This window comes from Cottoperca gobio, chromosome 15, assembly GCF_900634415.1.
Source record: "Cottoperca gobio chromosome 15, fCotGob3.1, whole genome shotgun sequence".
Taxonomy (NCBI): domain Eukaryota; kingdom Metazoa; phylum Chordata; class Actinopteri; order Perciformes; family Bovichtidae; genus Cottoperca; species Cottoperca gobio.
Genome location: NC_041369.1, coordinates 12,998,656 through 13,020,491, shown reverse-complemented (window position 1 = coordinate 13,020,491; position 21,836 = coordinate 12,998,656). Strand labels below are relative to the sequence as shown.

At 41.2% G+C, this 21,836-nt stretch overlaps 2 protein-coding genes across 3 annotated transcripts; one reads left to right on the top strand and one right to left on the bottom strand.

The window, feature by feature from the left end:
- Nucleotides 1-276: 276 nt before the first annotated feature.
- npm3 (nucleophosmin/nucleoplasmin, 3) lies at nucleotides 277-2,946 on the top strand. The gene is made up of 5 exons (XM_029450014.1): nucleotides 277-493; nucleotides 670-755; nucleotides 905-1,024; nucleotides 1,457-1,550; nucleotides 2,145-2,946. The coding sequence occupies exons 1-5, from the start codon at nucleotides 421-423 to the stop codon at nucleotides 2,243-2,245; spliced, it is 474 nt and encodes a 157-aa protein (XP_029305874.1). The 5' UTR covers nucleotides 277-420; the 3' UTR covers nucleotides 2,246-2,946.
- A 7,713-nt stretch (nucleotides 2,947-10,659) lies between these two features.
- trim8a (tripartite motif containing 8a) lies at nucleotides 10,660-21,537 on the bottom strand. Of its 2 annotated transcripts, none has more exons than XM_029450482.1 (7): nucleotides 21,149-21,537; nucleotides 19,992-20,593; nucleotides 13,972-14,067; nucleotides 13,053-13,286; nucleotides 12,774-12,805; nucleotides 12,070-12,185; nucleotides 10,660-11,923 (listed from the first exon to the last, which is right to left on the bottom strand). In XM_029450482.1, the coding sequence occupies exons 2-7, from the start codon at nucleotides 20,559-20,561 to the stop codon at nucleotides 11,289-11,291; spliced, it is 1,683 nt and encodes a 560-aa protein (XP_029306342.1). In that variant the 5' UTR covers nucleotides 20,562-20,593; nucleotides 21,149-21,537; the 3' UTR covers nucleotides 10,660-11,288. The 2 variants fall into 2 exon arrangements, with proteins under 2 accessions (XP_029306342.1, XP_029306341.1); XM_029450481.1 differs by having other exon boundaries at nucleotides 21,145-21,536.
- Between the last annotated feature and the right edge of the window lie 299 nt (nucleotides 21,538-21,836).

The window sequence follows — 21,836 nt, the reverse complement described above, 5'->3', positions numbered from 1 at the left end:
TTTGTGAAAAATACATATAAATGCAAAAAGGCCATTTTTTATAATTTCATTTTTAATCGTTTTTTGTTAAAAAAAATAACGAATTTTGGTTCCTTCGGTAGCCACATATTAGAAAAACATTTAAAATAGCAGTATCATTTCCTTTAATAATGTTGCGTATTTAGTTTTCTTGCTTAATTGTAATTGTTTTATTAGAGTTTATATATTGTATGTCGTAACATCTCAGGTAAATTAGCAGCATGTTAATACATCCATGATTGGTGAAGTCTGGCGGATAAAGAAAAACACAACCTCGCCACAGACGCACAGTGATGACGCGTCAGGCATTCTCGTAGTCTGCGACACGCTTGTTATTTTTCGTGCAGCGTTCATTTCGCTATAAAGTGTTCTCAGATAACCTAACATTTGTGCTTCGATAAAATGTCTTGTCACGACAAGGACTGCACGGATCACGGACTAGCTGGCCAGTCGAAGTTGGAGAGCTTCCTGTTCAGTAAGTCTATTTAAATACAGTTTATCCGCTCTGTTGGCGCACACGTGGGTCTCTTCTGTGATGTCCCGACTCGGAAGAACATGTTTTGGTATTTCTATATTTCAGCCAGTGTACTAACTTACATGCAATCATAAAAACTGTTACTAAAATCAACCTTGTTTTGCTGTGTCTTCCAGGCTGCGAGCTGTCCTCTAAAGTACCTTTCTACACTTTCCAAGGGGATGAAGATGAGGACCTGGAGCACTTCCTTGAACTCAGAACAGTATGTACAATTGCAACAGAGTTTGTATAATCAGATCAGGTTTTACAGGAAAGTGCTGTGGAACCATAGTCTTTAGATCAGGTAAAAACATACGTTGATCTGGCTGCTAAAAGTTTGGATAAACCGAATTATTTGTTTTATTTTGACAGGTTTGTCTAGGAGAGGGTGCCAAGGAGGAGAATAATGTGGTGGAGGTAACTGCCATGAACCACCAGGGAAAGACCATTTCAGTGCCCATCGCCAACCTCCATGTCAGCTGTCTGCCCATGGTACAGTACAGCAATTTCTCTCTACATGCAGGTTCAAGGGATAGCTTGGATCTTTTAAAGTGTTTGTATGAGGTCCATAGTCTGTGTATTACTACAGTTGGCCCACCTCCAGTTTGGAAGGGCGTATTACGGCCTGGAAAATGTACTGATGTGGACGGGAACATCAGCTAAACGTATTTTAGCCACCTTAAAAAAAATAAGAATATTTTCACCACTTTACTTTGCCGTCAGACAGCCCTTTCAGACGGGAAACTGAAAGCCGTTATCTTTATCTGTGCTTTGAAGAGAGACCATTCGCTGCTGTTCCCGTCCACAACAGTACATTACCGTAACCCCTGTCTGTTTCACCAAATGTGCCAAAAAGCCGAACTATCCCTTTAATGTACAGCACATGATTGAGATGCATCTCAACTTTGACCTTCATTTATTCAGGTGAGTCTAGGAGAGTTTGAACTGAAAGCCCCAGTGACCATCCGGCTCAAGGCTGGGACGGGACCAGTTACTGTCAGCGGTTTACACCTCATAGGTAACTTAAATTCTTTTCTTTTTTACTGAGAATATCTTCGCTGTCTGCATATAAAAGTTTTATCAAAAATATCCAGAAGATGAAAAATGTTATGTTAAAAAGCATAATGAACTGGTTCAGTGATGTTTTCTATCATTGAGTATGTTCAACCAATAACTGACAATGAAACAAACGAAATATAAGTAATGTTGCAGGTACACTGCTTAAGAGCTGAATAATTAATTATGCCATTAGTTGACTAACAGAAACATTATATTTGTAGTAATCAATTAATCATTTCAGCAAATGTATCAAACCTTCTCTGATTCCAGATGTTTAATAAATTGTCAAATTTCTTTCCAGTTAAAATCTGAGATGTTTGATATTATTTAATTTAAGTTTAAATATAGGTTGTGACTCATTTAAAAAGTCTGTGACTTGCGTATTAATCAATACTGCAAGGATTAGACTCCTTCTTTTGCTCTTCATTCGTAATAAATGTGCAGTTGCATATTTTTAACTGCATGCGGTGAATTAAGAGGGCAGATGAATCTTTCTGACCTTTTATAATTTAATGTAATAATGATTTGACTTCCCCCCTCTGTTCTTGTGCAGCCTCAGAGGTTGAAGAGTCGGACATGTCTGATGACGATGATGATGACGAGGAAGAAGAGATCAGCCCCATTAAACCAGCAAAGAAGAAGCAGAAGCAGTAAGCGGAGACGTCCCTGATAGATTTTTGGAATGGCCCCACTCGCACGCTGATCTGTTAAAACTAAATAAATAAATAACACCGTTTTTTTCTACCGGGTGGGCACACGTCTTTCTCACAGCCAAGTAAATTGTTAGTGCGGTGGCAGCTGAACACACTGTTGGGAGGAAGTGACATCATGACGGGCTCTGACGTTCTCACCTCTCCACCCGTCAGTTGCTCACTGCAAGTTCTTCGTGTCTGCGGTGTATTTAACTGCGCTTAAGACATTCACTTCTTGAAGAACTGTTTTTGCTATTAATGCTCCCCAGTGTTTTATACTGTATATGATGCAATCATTGATGTGTTACACCCGTGGTGGACAGTGTCTTTTAACACCAGTGGATTCTGGTATTGTTTTATAGATGCTGTTCTTGTAAAGGTGTGTGTGTGGTGTGTGTGTGTGTGTGTGTGTGTGTGTACACTTGTCAGACGGGAATGAAATTAATATTGCAATCCGATGACTTAATACATCCAGTTTATTAAGAGTTCTGAGTCTCTATTTCTAGTTGTTTGTACTTCCAGAAATACTGTTTTTCTATGTGATAAGTCAATCATAAATGTGAAGATTTTGAACCCACAGTGAATGCATCAAGAAAACAGTTGTTTGTTTTCATTCATCTACCTTTTGAAATGATAAATAAAACAGTAATTTGAAGCCTATTACATTGAAACTATACGGTTTATGCATCTCCACCGTCCCTTATGTTTAGTGCCTTCTTTGAAACACAAACAACACAGTAAGTATGTTGTCATTTAGACACGAGTAGCAGTCAATACATTTATAACTACAGATCCATGAACATGTGACTCACTTTCAAATGAACTGTCTCTTGTACATTTCAGAAGTCTGCTTCATTATGACTGCAGATGTGGTTTCATTCAATTTGATTGACAGTGACCTGCTATTATAAGCAGATGACTCAGGGAGGGGGGGGGGGGAACAAAACAAATATGGAATCTCAAATCTCCTGAGTGAACTAACCGAAGCTGTCAAATTGAAACTGTTCACGTGTTGGACCTTGTTGCTCATCATCAGAAGCTCATTGCGAAAATATTTTTTCAGGGACTTTTAAGGTTGCAAAGCTGAATTCATCTGGACACGGGAACAGGCTCGAACACTAACATTGAGCAAAGGGAAAAACTAAAGCCGAACCATGAACAGAGAGCTAATCAAATTAATAAATATTTCCCGGTAAGCACCACTTCCTAAACCAGCTGATGCTGTGTTAAATTATTAGCCAAGCTGACATTAAATCAAAGGAAATCTCATTGAAGTGGCTTAAGGGTGACTAAATGGCGTGATATCAGTTAAAGCTTCATGAAGGCAGATGTGTTTGTATCGGGTTACAGTCTGCATCATCTAGCAGTACTGTACGTACGATCTCACATGTAAACGGCAATCAATGTAGTGGATTGTATAACCGGTCCATACTGAGATGCAACGGCTCCTTAACTACTCCACATTTGAAAGTGTACTTAAATATATTTATATGAAAGCTAACAACTGTAAATAGCCAATAAACCACAGTACTGTCAAAAATGTTCCCCATCTATCAGCTGCTGTTATTTCTATAAAAAGAGAGCGGGCTGCAGGAGCCATAAAGATAAGCCTGGAGGAGATACAGGGAAAGAGATGGGAGGAATCAGAAATGGAGAAGCACCGTTAAACCCAACACTTTCATTCCCATCTGATATAGAAAAAAACAAGGCATTGTTTGCTTGTTTACCAGAGAGGCTCTGTCCATTTAAACACTACCGCCATCATCACTTGCAGAGATGCATGAAGGAATGTGATCCTCTGAAACAAAGCGTGTGTAAAAAGGCCCCAACAAAATAATCTATTTACGGATAATACGTTACAATTCTCTTAAATACATTCAGCCAGTATGAAATAAGTATTCAGATCCTTTACAAATGTATACCACACTGAAAATACTACAAGTAAATATCCTGCATTCAAAACCTTAAGTATAAGTATTATATATGATTTATTTTATTATTATTACTGCTGCATTAATGTGTTGCATGTTACTGCTGCAGATGTTTAAGTTTGTGCTAAATCTAACTGTATATACTACAATAATACATTATATTCTATAAGATCATCATATGTTTATATATGTCCTGTGAGACGATGCATTTTGCAGCTGAGGGCTATAAATCGTTTTTTTAGTGTAAGAATCCTTCAGTTTACCAGAAATGTTCAAATTCAAAATCACCAAATTTGGAGATACGTGGTTTTCCCAGGACAGGCAGGAAATGAAAAATTATAATCTGAAAAGTAACCAAACAGTTACAAATTTAGTGGTGTAAAAAAAGCACAATATTTGCCTTTGAGATGGAGTAGAAGTATAAAGTTGCATAAAATGGAAATACTCAAAGAACATCACATTTGTACGTGAGCAAATGCTCAAATGCATGAAATCACACCTCTCCTGTCTCTGCATGATGATGGACACTACGACTGTGGCACGATGGGACAGAAGAGGGAAAGGTTGAATAGGTTGAAGCAGCTAAACAAGCCACACCGCTGAGCACCAGATGTCCATAAAACAAGTTTAATCCCAACAACTGCCAGGTGCTGCCATGGTAACATGTGAAATGACCACCTGTGCGATGCCCTCCACGGCATCTTTCTGTTAACAAGGAGACGGGGTTGAGAGGGAGGCACAAAAACAAACAGGGCAGGGATGCTTTAATCAGAGGAGCTGATTTAGCGTTATTACTCGAGCTCTTACCCTTGATTGTCCCAGTGATCGCCCTCTCTGAGAGCGGGAGATGATGATTGGAAGGTAAGGAACAAGACAAGTAACCCTCAAAAGGCTCTTGTGATGGATAGCAAATCAAAGTGTAACAATCCTCCAACTAGTTAATGTCACCTTGACTTGGAGCAGGTGCTGCTGCTTCTTATTTTCTGACTCATAAACCACATCCGACTGGGTGTACGCCGAGGGGGAGTTATGTGAACCTTTACACCACTTTTATTGGATATAAGGGTTTTATGGTCCAGCATCTGTGTGGCGTGCGCAGTCCTTAACCTTCGATGTAGAGGTTAAAGCTGCAGCTTCCAGAGCAGGGCTTGTGTCTGTCGCCAAAGCAACAACAATCTGCCGGTTAACACGGTGAAGAATGTTAAAAAAAAATTCTGCTGCCAAATCAAATGTCTTGTAGGAAAAGTTAATCAAAATTCTGTTCCCTAGTCTTATGTCATGACATATGTGGGATAGTCGTAGCAGTTGTTATTTTCGCTGAAACTCGTGCTTTAAATGATTATTGTTTTATTATTATATGTTGCTCTGTCACATATTTCTATGTTAAACCCAAAGATTATGAATTTCATTCTGTTGTTACACTTCCTATTCTTGCGTCCATATGACAGCGAGGACATGATCTTTTTACATCATAAAAACATAAAATCTCAGTTTTCCAAACAGCTTGTGAAATATAATACAAGTCTATCCATCAACCATAGGATGAGAATATACTGTCATGTTAACCACAGCACCTTTGAGTGCAGACAAATAAAAAATATATGCCTGGAAAAAAAAAGATGGCCTCATTAATTTTAGTACATGAAGAGAGGGCTTAGAAGTAAATCAGCATACAGTAGATGGATTACTGATGTTAATACAAATGAGTGTAATAAAGTAACTATGCCAGAGGTCATGTATATGAAATATGGTGCAGAAAAACTAGTTCACCCACTGCCAGAGCATCACTGTCCTGAAGAACAGCATTACTAAAAGCCTGAATATGTCACACAACAATGTTCTGTGGATTGTAATTCTCGATGCTGCTGAGCTCCGTGTTTCCAGGCTCACCTTAAATGAAATGTGTTCAGTGGAAGAAAGAGTCATACGGTTTCTCAGAGCAGAACAGCTGCTCTTCAGTGGAATACTGCCCGCTCACACACACACACACACACACACACACACACACACACACACACACACACACACACACACACACACACACACACACACACACACACACACACATCACAGTTCAAAAACACTTCCTGGTCATACGGACTGAGTGAATCAATCCAGATATGTGTTATGGTTGCCAGGGGCCTGTCACCGCCGTGGAGCATCAACATCAAAGCAGTTTCAGGTTCATCGTTAAGGCCATTGTAGGGAGAAGTAGATAAAACATGTACATACTTATGGACTACCTCTAATCTTATCCCTAACCCTAACTCCATCTATTTTAGGACCTGCGGCATAATAAAAGACAAGTTGATTGTGTGACTCTTTAAACAAACTTTCAGCTTTGCTTGCCACCGTACCACATAAAGTTCACTTGGTAGTAAAGACTATTTTTTTAAGTTACCCAATAAAGGTAATAAACATGGCCTCTGTACCTGTCTTACTATTATATAATTATATAATTATAATTACCTGATGTTGTGCGTGCTGGCTCACTGTCACTGTCACTTCAATAGAACGGAGCCATCGTTAGTGGGATTAGTAACACCTGTGCTATTCTTACTATGACAAGTCCAAACGTCTGCAGTGAAAAAAGACCAGTGACATGAAAATGAAAGACATTTCAAATCTGATAAACAGTGTCTGACCAGTGGCTATTACAGAGAGAGTGTGACCTGTTGACACTTCTGATATTTATGCATATTCATTTTTACCTCATATACAGGACAAAAGCAGGTAAACATTCCACTTATTTTACTAACTAACATTACTTGGCTGTCAAACAAGAATTCAATCTTTACTTTTTACCAAGACATACAACACTACTATAAGAAACTTTGCATTTACATATTTTGACACACTAATTACTTTAGAATATTTTAAGCATTTAGCATTTTTAACATGTGTATGTTGTACTTCTACCCAATTCTTTCAAAAGTGTTGGAAACTCTCCAGTCGGTGTTGCCAGTGATTTTAGAAAGCACAGTTACTTTCAACATATAAAACAGAAAGAGGAACTATGACGCGGTCGACGGGGGATTTTGATTGTTCCTGACACGCTGACTACATTCAGTTTCTTTCAGTGTTACCTGTCCAAAGCCATGTAAAAGCTGGTCCATGTGGCAGACAACTGAAGCAGAGGTAGAGTAACGCAAACATATCTGTACTCATTTAAATAGTGTCACTTTAAATGATGTATGCTAATCTGAGAAGTGATACGGATGTTTGGCAAATAATACCTGGCTGAAACCACTTCCTGTTTGCTAACTTGTCATCATCCCGTCATCATGAACAGGCAGCAGAGATCTCTCCACACACAACACACACAAATTAAACCCTCAATTGTGCATCAGAAATCTTCGTATTTACCTTTTGGACAAACGTTCATAAATAAAGGTATAATTCAGGATACAATATTTTCCTAAAATTAAATAAAAATAATAAAAGGGATTAACCATAAACTCAGGCTATAATAAACTATAAGTGTGGTACTTGAGTAAAAATATTTTTTAAGCTCCCACCTCTGACCTGCATGTGTCACTCCAGTGTGGTCCAAAGTTACTATGGCAACAGCTAAAGCACGCCACTGTATTCTCACTTAATAACGGCATACAGCTGTTCTCTACAGAGGGACCCTATTCATATATGCAAACTGGTACACCTGCACACACACCCTTCCTGTCTTTACTTATATACATAGTTTTATTTTTGCCTGTTTCCCTTCAGCTATACCTCGACAGAAGCCTGGTTTATGTTTCAATGATTTCCACATGCAGAAATAGAGCTGGAGATCAATAAACATTGGCCACGGATCTTTGTCTTTGATGTTTTCGCACTCTGTGTGTGTGCGTACACTGCTATCCTGGATTGGAGTTTTGACACTGATTTCAAAGGCTTTATCAGATGCAGGTTAGCATTCTGCATGGTTGATTAATAGCCGCTCTCATTATGCTGTATATGCCCATGTTGCTGTCAGTGTTAGTGGGAGGACTGCTGAGAAGCTGTGTGTCCAGTCTAATAGCACTTATGGCCACTAATTTATTCCACATACTATGATACTTAAGGCCGCCATGTCAGCCACTTCTCACATCCATCCGGTACTGACAGGACGTTTATACAAGCTGCCAGCTGTGCAAATGTACTGGGACTATGTCAATAATATTCATCTCAGGCCAAGAGTTACACAGAAAGCTGCTATATATCACCAGTCAGTGATGCGCAGTACACTCCAGGAGTTATTCTGTGATAAAGTGTTTCCATACATCCAATTTCTCTTTGCGAGTTGGAGACTTTCTTTATATTAAATGATTATTTCCACCCCACCCTAAATACAAAGCCTTTTCTAAGAGACTGACACTAAAACCTGAAGTGTTTTGGAGTATATTTCTCCTTCAAGACATAAAGTGTGTAAAATATCCCTTTCCTATCCTCTAATGGCTTGAGCAGCAGTGGATCTGTGGCAGAGCTATTACTGACATCTCAGGATGCAAACATCTGTTTCAGTATCAACATTTCATCAAATGTAAATATGCTTTGAGAAACACAATAAATGCTGGGCAGGAAAATGTGTGTTTGAAATAAACAAATAAGGTGAGTGTCCACCATAACTCCAATAGTACACCTAGCCACTGACTAAAGCACACAAACAACCGCTGCACAACAGCTGACAGTTCCCCATATGTTGAGAAAACACACACACACACACACACACACACACACACACACACAGTCTCACGTCCTGTTGCAGGCAGGGGCGTGTTGTACTCATACATATACACACCTGCCACAACAGAGCACAGCTGTCAAGTGCATCACCCTTTACCCTATATGTAACCTCCTCAATGAACACACACACACACACACACACACACACACACACACACACACACACACAGTCTACTTCTGCACATATGAGGAAACACACAGTAACGGGCTGATTGCGCTCTAACACCTGAGCACACATTTGCTCCCACCAAGCCTGAACATGAGGCAGCACGAACCAAACACATACAAAGCTACGTGCCTTTTTAAAGCTTGTGCCAATACAAAGGTTGATAAATGAATATTAGACTGTTTCACGATCTGAAGCGGGCATTCTAAATATTGCTTAAGGATTCTGACGGCAAATGTTTGACTATTTTCAGATGTAAATAAGACAGAATTAAGTCTTATTTAACATTTAAATCCCGAATTTAGACGTTTTTACAATTTAAAATGGCAATGCTGATATGAGCATGCAGCTATGAATGACATTATTTATATGGATAAATTAATGGTATGGCCTCCTTCAGGATATCTACTGTATGTTTTATTAATAACACACACAGAGGGAACGGTGCTCAAGGGGAATGCTAATAGGCTTCCACACACACGCACACACACAATAAATGTCAGATTCATGCCACACTGTAACTAAACCTCAGCTCCTCCTACTCTGCCTCATGTATTCACAGCTAGAGGGGGCCGGGTTCTGTGGAAAGGATATCAGAAATTTCAGTATTCACTCTCTTGAATTTGAATGAAGAAAAAAAACAGCCTGGACAAGAGAAAATGAGAACGAAACAGGAGGGTAGAACATTTTATAACCCATAAATAAGTGATGTGCCTCACTTGCTCTGTGTTCCCCCCCCCCCCTCTCTAATCACTCCTCCCTTTCTCCTCTCCTCCCTCTAAGCCCTCCACCCCGCCCCTCAGCTCGCTCCCTCTCTCTATCTCGCCGTCTAGCTGGGGGGGGGAGGGGAATGATGAAAGGAGTATGAGTGACAGATAAGTGGATGACTATGCTGTCCCAGCACTCATTAAAACTCTGCACTTATATCATCCGCCACTCAAACCCTCCTCCTCCTCCGTGTCGAGCCCCGGCAAATGATACCCCAGGAGAGGAAGAGAGAAAGAGGTGAGGGGAAGGGAGGTGCTGCTGCTCATCAGTTATTCCTGTTGTCTGACCTAACTTGACAATGAGCTCCAATAATGAGACAAAGAGGGATGAGACAGATATTTTGCCAGAGACCAGGATGTTGACAAGGAAGTGAACTGTCCTAAATTGGCAGATAATGTGCCTTCTGTGGCTTGGTCTGTAACAAATCATTATCCAAACCTCCTCCACTGTGTTCTGAGGTTCCTCTGAATGCAGTATATCTCAAAACATGTGGTCATGCACCTTTTCCTTTACCATATTACAAGCCTTTGAGCCTATGAATAGATTGTGTATTGCAGGGTGGGATGCAGTATAATAAGGGCTTTTCTTTTTCTACAGGAAGCTGACATTTGAACTGTAACCCAGTGAGTTGAACTGTAAAACCTCTAAACCTAAACAAATCACTCAATGTGCTCCTCAGTACAAACAGGCCTCTGTGTCACGGTTTAAAGTGTACACTATAACCACGGATAAAAGCCCACAAAATGACATTACAATGTGTAAAACTAATGCTTAAAATACAACAAAAGGTGAATTAATATGCTTGTTTATTCAATAGTTTCCACTGATTTTGGTTTATTCATAATCTTGTATAAAAATTCATGAAAAACCTGACAAGCATTTGGAGTCCAGTGTGTTTCTAAAGCCACATGGACTTTGGAGTGCATGGAGAGGCTCCCTGCATGCTTTCAGCCGCAAACTGGAAATAATCAAGAGCTAGGAACTTGCAAGTACAATAAGAGCGTGTTAACAGTCTTTTTAGGCACTGAAGTCTCTGGAGTCCCATGTCAGGACTCGTGATGAAAGATATGTTGTTTCTTTTGTTCACTGCTTGAATGGATTTAAGACTACATTATTCACATTAGCACTTCCAGACAAATTAAAAACAGAAAATAAATACAAATACAAACTTATGTTTTCAAATTAGAGCATTACTGCCGTCACTGTGAAGTAAACAGCGCTAACAACGTTAACAGGGCATGGTTTCACAAAATGGGGTCAAGTAAATGTGAAAATAACATTATCATGAAGGCGTGTTGGAGACAAACTGATAACATATCTCTGAACCAAAATGGAAAAGGAACAAAAAGCAACACATGGAAATTCTACATTTCATAAAAACGGAACAAATGCTGATTCTTTCTTTTTCTTTTTTTTTTTTACTTGGTCCCGTAATGCTTGGTTGAAGACTGGCCGTACAGCCCGTAGAAGTCAGGGTGCCTGGCTGTCATGGGAAAATGCTGCAGTGGCTGGCTTGAAGGTAGCGGGGCATGTAGGGGAAACTCCTGAGAGGTCATGGAGGGGAAGGAGTCTGATACTGGGTACGGAGGCCGGGCACGAGCGGCGGGGGCCCTGGAGCAGCAGCAGTTATTCAGAGTGCACATCAGTACTTTCCTCCCTTCGTACATGGCTTGTTGCGAGGCACCTCCACTGGGGAAATGAGAGGAGGGGAATATGGTCCCTGAGTGGTGGCTAGAGCTGGACCCTAGACCCACCATGTGATGGGTTGCAGCATCAAGGAGTCGGCTATGGCCGGGGCCACCGTGAGGATTCTGGGAGAGGCCTTCAGATGAATAGAGGGATGAAGCGCGATGGCTCTGATCAGCGAGGAAGGGTTTTTTGCTGTTGTAGAGCAACGGTGGAGGATCCTGGGAGGTGGCGTTTGCTGTGTTACTCTCCAGGAAAGCCATGCCATATTTCCTCTTCTGTAGTCCTGATCCAGTTCCCATGTGTGGGCCAGCAGAGCTGCTGTGAGACGGCACAATCTCAAGAATGGGCGCCTCATTAAACGGTTCTAAGAATGGCAAGAAGTGGTGGGGCAGAAAGAGAGAACAGTTAATTCTGGCCATACTATACCCCAGAGATATTTTAAATATGTTAAATATATTAAAAAAAAGACTATTTGCCCTCCTCTTTATTAAACTTGCAATTGTTTCTTACCTTCCAGCATTTTTTGCATGTTCTTTTCCCTCGTTGAAAGTTCGGATAGCAAATGATGAGAGTTGAGCTGGCCCACTCTGAGTGCAGGCATAGCACTACTCAGGTGCGAGTTTGACCTAAAAAGAAAAAGAGAGACACATACAATACTGTGAACCAGATTCAATAAGTCATTTGCACCCTTGCCAGAGATGCATGCTGCACCCTGAGACTTACTTGACTGGAAGACTGGAAACATACTTTGCTTGTCAAGTGAGGGATGCCTTACATGCAACAGTGAAGTATCTCTCCTTCATGCATACACATTGGGAGTTATGAGAATAATGAAAGCAAACAAAAACAAAGCGTGGTGCATATTTCTCTATTTAGTGTCCTCCCAATTTGCTAAAGTATATAAAGAATTAATTGTGTTTAGAAAGAGAATATTTGATTATTCCACATTTTCATTATTGATTAATGTGTCAATCTGCAGGAAATCAAAAAACGCATTTTGCATTAAAGCGTAACAGCTTCAGCATATTGATTGTCTACAACATTTAATAATACCAAACAACCCATTACTATTTGCTGCTATTTTTATTTATTTTTTAATGCAGAGATTACACATTTCTGCCGCGTTTGATTGAACTTCTATGCACCTTCTCACCCTGATTGTCTAACATATGATAAACACTACATACAATCACATCCCAGTAAAGGGAAATTACCTGTTCATCAGCAGCCGGTAAGGTTTCGTGTTCTGAAAAAGACAATAAGATGCACAAGTCAGTCAGACCCACCATCTACCTTTAAACGTGCCACTAACAGCTACTATGAAGAAAGACAGAAACAATGGGCCTGCTGTGGTCCGGTGCATCGTGTACATGCATCAACACTTGTAATAAATGAACACTGTGCTTTTGCAATTGGCCAACTGTAAAGCATTTTCAGTAGGTGTGGGTATTATGTACGTTTGTGTGGCTGTATAGACATGAATGCTTTTGTACCTTCATGAAGTTAATGCCGTCTGCTCTTTTGAAGAACGTTTGTACTGAGCTCAGGAGTTTTTCTGCTTCCTGGCGCTTCTCGTTGAGCTGCAAAACCTGCTGGGAGTTTTTCCTCACATACGTGCTGAAGGTGCTCTCCAGTATCTGCATGGTTTCCGCCTGGTTCGCTTCTAGCAGCGCATGCATCCTCTGATACTGGGATCTCACTTGCTCCTTCAGTTCAGACACTGCATCCTGTGGAGACAAAGTTGATTTTCAAACACTTACACCAATTACACGAGCAAGCCACCTATTTTAAATGTCAAAATTAATTTACTAGTATGACTGTGAAATCATTGTATAATATCTTTGGAGGCTCAGGAGGAGCTTTTGTCGTGTCTGAGATTTTTTTTTTTACAAATGTCATCACTTTTGATTTATTTAATTTATCTTTATTGCCTGAAGGTGCAATACTACATTTCTGCAGTGCCAATTTTAACAACTTTTCCTTTTTACCAATTATTTCCACAATTTCTTAGCATAAGCATCTATAAATTAACACATTCAGCAGAAAACATGTAAAAACCCAGGATTAAAAAAAGAAAATGCTTCAATACAGAATTAAGTAATGTGTTCAGTTACTGTAGGTTAAAGTATTTGTATACAAGTACATTTGGTGGAATCAGTGCTTTTTGAAGTGGGCAAGTCATTTGCAAAATGCATTTTCCACCCTGATGCATCAGCCATTTAAACCTAGAGATACATTACATTTTCTTTTCATTTTGCAACAGTGAACAAAAGGTAGTCATTTCCTTACAGCAGCGTGTGGACGAAATTATAGCACAAAACCTCACGTGATGACAAAGAACCACAGGACAAGTACTATATTGTTCAGAATTGTGTCTCTATAAGTCCATGAAATGTGTGTGCCGTACTGTACCTTCATCAGTGTCTTGTCTGACTCCAACTTGGTGAGCTGCTCATCGATGTTCTGAACACGACCGTCCAGTCTGCCTTGCTGCCTCATTAGCATGGTCTGTGGAGAGATGGCATACAAGAGATGGATTAGACAGATAAACCACATCAGCATGCATCAAAAATAGAAAATATATTAAAACTTTCTTAAAACTCAGAGGTCTGCTGTGACCTCAGCAAACATGGCTGCTTAAGTTAAGTCACTAAGACAATCTCCTACAATCCTGATTAGATGGAGGAAACAACAGCTGCCAGCAGCAACCACATGCATTTATTGAAAAGGAGAGCAAGCAGCACAGAACTGCACAAATATGTCTCTGATTGCCTCTAAGTTTGTCAGGGGCCGTGCTACATCAAGTGAAGTCCATTGTTGGGACCAGCCTACTTCCTCTGTGGGCTCAATCAGAGTGCAAAAAGAGCTGCTAGACATAATCCTCCTCCATTTACTGCAGGAGAGGGAAATCAATCTACAGTCACAGGCTGACAGCTAACTAGGAACAGGGGCGGGCAGGTACGCTTTTTTAATGAACTGTTTCTGCATGGGGAAAGGCACCATGCCCAAATAAGAGAAAACCTGCTGTCATGGCAACACAACCTTGTGTATGTATTTATATGTGAAAGCTAATGTGTATGTGAGGGAGCAGGAGGGAACACAAAGTGGGGGCGTCCTACTACCCCTCTCTGCTTTCTCATTTTGCCACATGCATTGCTCCCATTGTTTGCATTGGCCTCTGTGTCAGTGACAGATTGTCATGTCTGTGTGCATAATGCTGGGGTCCGCTCTCTCCCTCCGCATGAGTGTGCATGGGAGAATGGGAACGGGAGGAAAAGTGCTATTGGGCTCTGCTTGCACATGCCAAGAACGGACAGAAAGAAAGCGAGAAAGACATAGAAAAAGAGAGCGAAACCAACAGAGAGAAAGTTTGAATCGAAAAAGAGAGATAGGGAGAATGAGGACATTCCTGCGGTCTCTAGTGAGCAAGTTTCAGGGTAGCTACGTTGTGGTAATCACAGCAACAGGCCTCTTCAGCTGCTTACAACACTCATGGAGTCTTATGCACAACAACTGGCTGGCCACTATACTATACCACTGTGTACACTTCAAATGGTCCATATAGTTTTTAAAACAAAAACAGCCAAGAAAACTCTAAAAACATTAGCCAATACACAATCCTACACAATCAAATGCTTTAAAACCATTCTTTTTAGTGAAGTGCTGACAATTTTCACCTGGGAAACAGCTAAAAAATATATTCCACCTCACATGGTTCACAATGCAAGATAACTTGGATTATGGACATGGACTTTGGACTATTGACAAAGGATGCCCTAACAAGAGAAAGACCACATAGTAAACAAAAGTAGTACTTAAAGCAGCATGAAGTGATTTTAAGGACAGCGGAACAATCTGGAAACACAACATTGGCATATGATCACAATACAGTTGTTGGTGAATGTGTTAGCAAACAGTAGCCTAATTACACATCCAGCAGACTAGGACCAACATTTAAATCAGCTGGGTTCACACTCCAAATGAATTGACACCCAACACAAGTCTGATACTCCTCCTTTTTGCACTGTTTTGGTCTCCACCAACTTATGTCTTTCTGGCTTCTTAGCAGCTAAACGCGCCTCGATATTATCTGGTGTCTACTAAGAGACACTAAAATTCACAATACAAAGAGAAAAAGTGTTGTTCACGGTTTGTACAATGCATTAACTATTGAGTGCCTATTATGTAGGGAGCAGTGAATAAGTTAACGAGAGAGTGATTTCAGGCACAGCCTCTAACTGTGATAGCTAACTCTAATGTTTGCTAGTCGCTAACTTGTCAGTCTGGTATTTGGTGCTGGGCAGGAAGTTTACGGTAGGTTTATCAAAGCTGTTTGTCTAGCTGATGCATAGCTGATGAGAGCGGAGAGGGTGAACCAAAGTTCCCATAAGGCCATATAACCAAAACAATTAAGTGAAAGACACTAAAAAAGCTCCGTAGAGCTGCAGAGTTGGGTGATATTTCTTTGTTGGCTTGTCACTATGCGCGACCACTCTCACATTACAGACGGTCATTTAATCTATTGTTCAAACAAAAATATTGATCAGTGCAGCTTGAAGTGCTTAGAAGAAAACATTGAATTTTTAATAATATGATCATGCAGTAATTGCCATGTCGCTGTGACAGTCAGCATTAAAGGGGGTTTCACTAGAAAAATCAAGAATGCATTTTATTTTATGGTTTGTAATATCGAGGCCTATAAAGTGTATGCACAAGAGATGGGGACTAACCTGAGCTGTTGAAGCAAGCCCAACATCATAAAATTATACATTATACATTATACAGGTACCGGGGCAACAAGCCTACCTTTATTTAGCCTTAAGGTAACTGTACGTTGTTACATTTTTACTTTGGCGGGCTATAATTGATATCTACTTGAATAGCATTCTTTGTTATTCATGGTTGGAGGAATACGAGCTCATAAAGCGTTCATATCTTTCCCTGTAGAATCAGCAAGCTCAGCACTGCGCACAATTCCTCGTGTTTTGGAACATAAAAACCTTGTGGGGTTTTTGACCCCCGACTGTAGAGCGGTTGCAGATTGCAACCAACTAATACACCTCTGCTCACCCGGGTGAGGAGCCGGCGAGTGAAAAACGGTAATAACACCGTGGTATCCTTCAGGACCTTCTCATCGCCCGGAGGCCATTCTTACAATAACGCTACTTTAGGAACAACAATACTCAGGCGGCTGGCGCTACCGCTGGTTTACAAGCGAGTCGGAGAACTATGATGGCCTTCAGGTAACGTAAAAACGTGAAAGGCCCCCTCTAGAGCCAGAATGTGGTTTGTACGTTCTGGGCTACTGTAAAAAAAACATGGTGGTACAACATGGCGGACTCCATAAAGAGGACCCGCTCCCTATGTAAATATGAAAGGCTCATTTATACACTAATGAAAACATAGTTATAAATATGAAATGCAATTTCTGCTAATAGATCCCACTGTCCCTTTAAATAAGGTAATCATAAATCATAGGTCCCTCTACATAAATAAAAGATAAATTAATAATAGCAACATTGGGAGAGTCTGTTCTTCCTTACATGATCATTTCTGGATTTATTTATTTAAAGAAATTCTATCAGGCTATATGTTTTTACTTCTCTATCATGATAGCGAGCTGAACAGATTTTTCAAGTCACTCATGTGAGGAAATTCACGATTATCCCAATAATCAAACATTCACCACAATCAACCTATAACGTCCCATCCCCCGAACGTGCACACCACAAGCACAGTGGTGGAGTTCATCTTTGGTAAAAATGTAGCAACTCACCAATGAAAGAGGGTTATAAAGGTGCAGTAAATGATGATTGAGGCCAAATGTTTTTATATACAAGCATTCATCAGACCTTCAAGACACACACAAGTAGACATCCTTTGCTAAGTAGCTACCGTTAGCAAGTAACGCTAAATGCAATTACTTTTGTGTACCTAAAGAGGTGGTGACATGGACATGATCTTCTCACATGAAACTGGCCGTATTCATGTTAAAAAGTGTGTGTAGTCCTTAATCATGTGCCACGCACACAGCCCACACCTGTACTACATCTTGCTTATACAGGCAGGTGTCTTCTTTAAACAACCCATACCGCCCGACTCTGCTCTGCAAACTCGCTGTGCTACCTAGCTGCTTGGCTGTGTTTCTTGTTTCATCCAGTTTTTCATGTACTGTGTGCACAATACTTTTCAGTCAGCACACATGCAGTAATAATAACTGTCTTAACAAAACAGTGGATAAAAGCTCAGTGGTAAAACAACAACAGGAAAGCACACTTTGTTGCGTTATTGCCATCGTAAACAGGGCACAAACTTCTTCATGTGACAGCTTTTCTGCGCCTGGATGTTTCTGCTCAACAACAGTGTCTTCCTCATTTTACCATGTTTCCTCCAATTCCCTTTTTGTCTTGTGTGCTTGAAATAGCATAAGGGCACAGGAGGGAACTGTCTGGTTGCTGATCTCCCTGTTGCAGCGTGAAAGCCTACCTTTATCAAGATTAAATCCAGCAATGATCACTTTCCCCACTGTCCTATTTAGGCATCTAGACACCCGCGGGTTGCCAGGAAGTTCATGTTTAAATGAGGAGCCTCAGGCTCAATGAACAGAGAGCCTCTTTCACAATCAACTGACAACTATTCCCCACGTCTGATGTCAATGGACTGCCCTCAGCATTTTGGGGAACTGACTCACTCCAGTCCAGATACAAGAAACAGCAAACGGCATAGCTTCCATGAGCGATGGTTTCCTGCTGAGGTGCCTGAGAAAACCAAGGTGAGGCTGTGTGGGAGGGCTCCTCCTCCGCCTGTCCCAGGGATGACATTACTATTATATTACTCTTCCTTTCTCATCTTGGAATTACCAGCAAGCCTGCAAAAGGTTACTGCAAAAGTCTCCTTTGAGAGCCAAAGATAACCAAAGATATGAACATAGCTACATTGGTTTTTCCCTTTTTGTTTATCCCAAAAGTAACAAGAGTGCTGCCAGGGGAATTTAAAATCCTTTTACTAAAATAGACCACAGCTCTGTGAAGGAGAACGACCACTTAGTAAGAAATGAAGAGAAGTCACTCCGGCTCCAAATTACTTAAAGAAATGAACCAGCATACAAGAAGCCAAACTTTACTTTATCAGTATTAGAGTGCTCTCTGTGTCTGAAGGCCCAAGCATGGACAGTGTTAATCTGAGAAGAGCCAGGAACTGTGACTCCTGGATAACTCCATTTACCCTGCGAACATACAGTTGTGAAAAAACAGAAAGATGGGTGGGTGTGTGCATGTGTGTGTAGACAGCAGCTGTGGAAAGGGCTGAACAGACATCTTTTGTCCCAATAATAGCTCTAAACCAGAGCAACAGTTTGCACCAAAGACTTCAACAGATTTAAAACTTTGTGATCCACACACTGGAAAGAAGCGCGTCTGTAACTTTCCCAACTGGAATAATGCGATCACCAAACGTGTCAACAAGACCGCAACACGGCAGATGCTAAAATGAATCCGATTCTCACTTCCGCCCCTTCACTGATAGGGAGGAACAGGGAAGAAATATGTATAACATGGTGTGGGTGGTTGTTTTTTTACACCTTGCCACTTACAATAGACTTGTGAAAAGAGAGTGAACTGAAATAAGCTATAGAACTGAAGAAAATACAGAAGTGGACACAGCCATGACACCCTGGCCTTATGCAAGACACATTCCTCCATGCATCCTGAGGTCAACCATGTCAAGGCAGTTCATTTTTCACCTGCTGTCAGTTAGATTAACACACATACTGTAGAATCTATTTTCCTCCCTTCTTTTCTACCTTTATCTCTGTGAAAATGTCCAACTCCTGGTGGTGAAGAGTTGAAATGCAAAGTTATAAATCTGCTAGCTTGTGAACATTTTCACAAATCACCATATTTCCTTTTCAAAAACAGCCTAAATTGGCCTCTAACGCCTTGCCAGTGTGCATTTCCTCCTGAAAAGAAATCCTGAAACCGATCAGGACTAGCCAATACAAACAAACTACATGTGGATCCACCCACACTGCACAGGGGTCATCATTTCCGGTGGATGCAGATTGCATCACAGCACTTACCCGAGGGCACAGGGCGGCTAATGTGAAGGCGTGGCAACGTTGTGGAATGGGTGTTTTGATCAAGGTTAAAAGCTGTGTGGGACGTATGCCTGCATGTAAGTGCATGTGTGTGAGATCATCTACCCTGAGGGGTGGCTTTCACCTGTCCAGTCCTTTCACATCAGATGAGACTAGAGGAAGAGGCAAAGACAGAAGCCCTTTATAGACTGACTGACTGAAAGAAATGTCTGCTTCTTTGAAATCTAAAGACGAATCCATGGAAGAAATCAAATCTTTTGACAGTTACCTGCCTGTCAGCTGATAGTTTCTAGTGAAAGGGCGAGTAAGAGACCATGTGTGGGTGCGATTTATGTACCTGCATTTGTATGCGTTGCGTATCCACATCGCAGACTGTGTGTCTTTGGTTAGTGCAGTGAGAGATGCAGCAGAACGGACACAGAGCCACCTGCTCTTCCTCACAGTGGAGCAGCCTGTACTCCTCATGGCTGGGACAGGTCCAAGCGCTCAGCTCCTCAGCGTCAACTAACAGGTGTCCCGGGGCTGCACACGGCTGCTGTAGGTGAGTCTGGATATGAGTTTGGCAGCAGGGCTCCTTACAGCGCAGACAGACCTTCCGCACAGGCAGCGGGGGGCCTCGTCTGCAGAGGACACAGTGCAGCACAGCAGGAACTTTATCAGTGTTCAACGCGTTAAACCGCTTCACTATGTTGGCAAGCTTAAAGTTCTTCTCCAGTGTGGGTTTCTGATCGTAGTCATGGTTGCATTCGGGACAGCGGACCGCAGCGTTGTCTTTGGCCCAAGCCTCAGAGATGCAACCCTTGCAGAAGTTGTGCTTGCATGGCAGCTGGATGGGTTCATCAAAAACATTCAGGCAGATGGGACACAGAAGCTCCTCTTCAAAGCAGTTTTTCCAACTTTCATCCATGACTTCAGATGGATTGGACTGATGTTGTGTTGCTAAAAAAGATAGAAACTGAGAATTAATTTCTAGATATTATAAATTACTTTTTGAAAGATATAAAGAAATACCCTTTAATTCAAATTAAGCCTGTCACAGTGTTACATCTTTTCCAAAATGGCACAGAAAAGATGTGGGCCGATTAAGGGCCGATTAAAAACGCAGGTGGAGAAATTCTTTAGAGGTAAATGCGTATGAAGAGTATTTCAGACAAGTGTCCAACGAAGTTCAACCACAGCGAAACTTCGACAACACATCCCAAACTATTGTCACAATAAAACAATTCACATTACGTACAATGACAATATAACATTTGGCCTGTGGATTTTCGCTGAGGAATTCACGACAGGACGGTACAAGCTGTGGCGTTTGAAAGCAAGTGACAACTTGCTACAGAATAACGCTGTAAAAAGGGACTAATAAAATGTCACCCTGTGCTACACTGACAATTTATTTTCACCCGAAGACACTCTTTGCTCCTTCGATAAAGCGTTAAAGCAGTATAATGAAACACACTAGACGTATTCTTATAGAAGAAAAGCAACGTTACCAACTATTTATCTCCCATGTCGTTGGTAGACTCCGGTGCACCTATAATGCCGAGCTTCGCATCCAGCCCGCGATGAGATCCAGCTCCACCGGGTAGATTACCGCCGTCTGTCCGACGTACTGCTCAACGCCGGGATTTTTACAATATTCCCGGCTTGTATTCGGCTGGTTTCGCTTTCCCGTCAACTCTTTGACTAATATTTAATGGTAAGTGCAAGCAGACTATGAGTCGTCGGTAGGGAGCTCAGTGCTTCCACACCGACTGCCCCCCTCCGATAACGTGACCCGTCACAGAGTTGATACATGACGGGGAGGAGCCGAGAGGAGGAAGGCAAGGGAACGGCCACAGCAAGCTCTACCGGAGAGATTGTACATGACCGGGAGACATTTCTGTGACCTGTCATCCTTTTCCAGCACGGGTTTCTAAAGTGGAGCCTGGCTAGCTGGGAAAGAGGCCCCCAGGGGATCTATAAGAGGGTACTAAGTGCATGAGGGGAAATATTTAAACACATACATATATACATATAGCCTACATATACACATTGAAAGATTATAAACGCCTTTCATTTGAGTACAACGTATATTTGGTTGGTTGTAACCAATGGCTTTATCAATGGCTAATATATTGTTAATAGTTAAATAAGGCTTTATAGATTAGTTATAAGCCATTAATAAGAAACACATTTGGGTTGC

What these genes read in the sequence shown, in the direction of transcription:
- npm3 (XM_029450014.1), top strand. Translation starts at nt 421, where the DNA reads ATGTCTTGTCACGACAAGGACTGCACGGATCACGGACTAGCTGGCCAG. An exon ending in GTTGGAGAGCTTCCTGTTCA is followed by an intron (nt 494 to 669) that starts GTAAGTCTATTT and finishes TGTGTCTTCCAG; the next exon opens with GCTGCGAGCTGTCCTCTAAA. An exon ending in ACTTCCTTGAACTCAGAACA is followed by an intron (nt 756 to 904) that starts GTATGTACAATT and finishes TTATTTTGACAG; the next exon opens with GTTTGTCTAGGAGAGGGTGC.
- trim8a (XM_029450482.1), bottom strand. Translation starts at nt 20,561, where the DNA reads ATGGATGAAAGTTGGAAAAACTGCTTTGAAGAGGAGCTTCTGTGTCCC. An exon ending in CGCAACGCATACAAATGCAG is followed by an intron (nt 14,068 to 19,991) that starts GTACATAAATCG and finishes ATCTCTCCACAG; the next exon opens with ACCATGCTAATGAGGCAGCA. An exon ending in ACGGCATTAACTTCATGAAG is followed by an intron (nt 12,806 to 13,052) that starts GTACAAAAGCAT and finishes TGTCTTTTTCAG; the next exon opens with AACACGAAACCTTACCGGCT.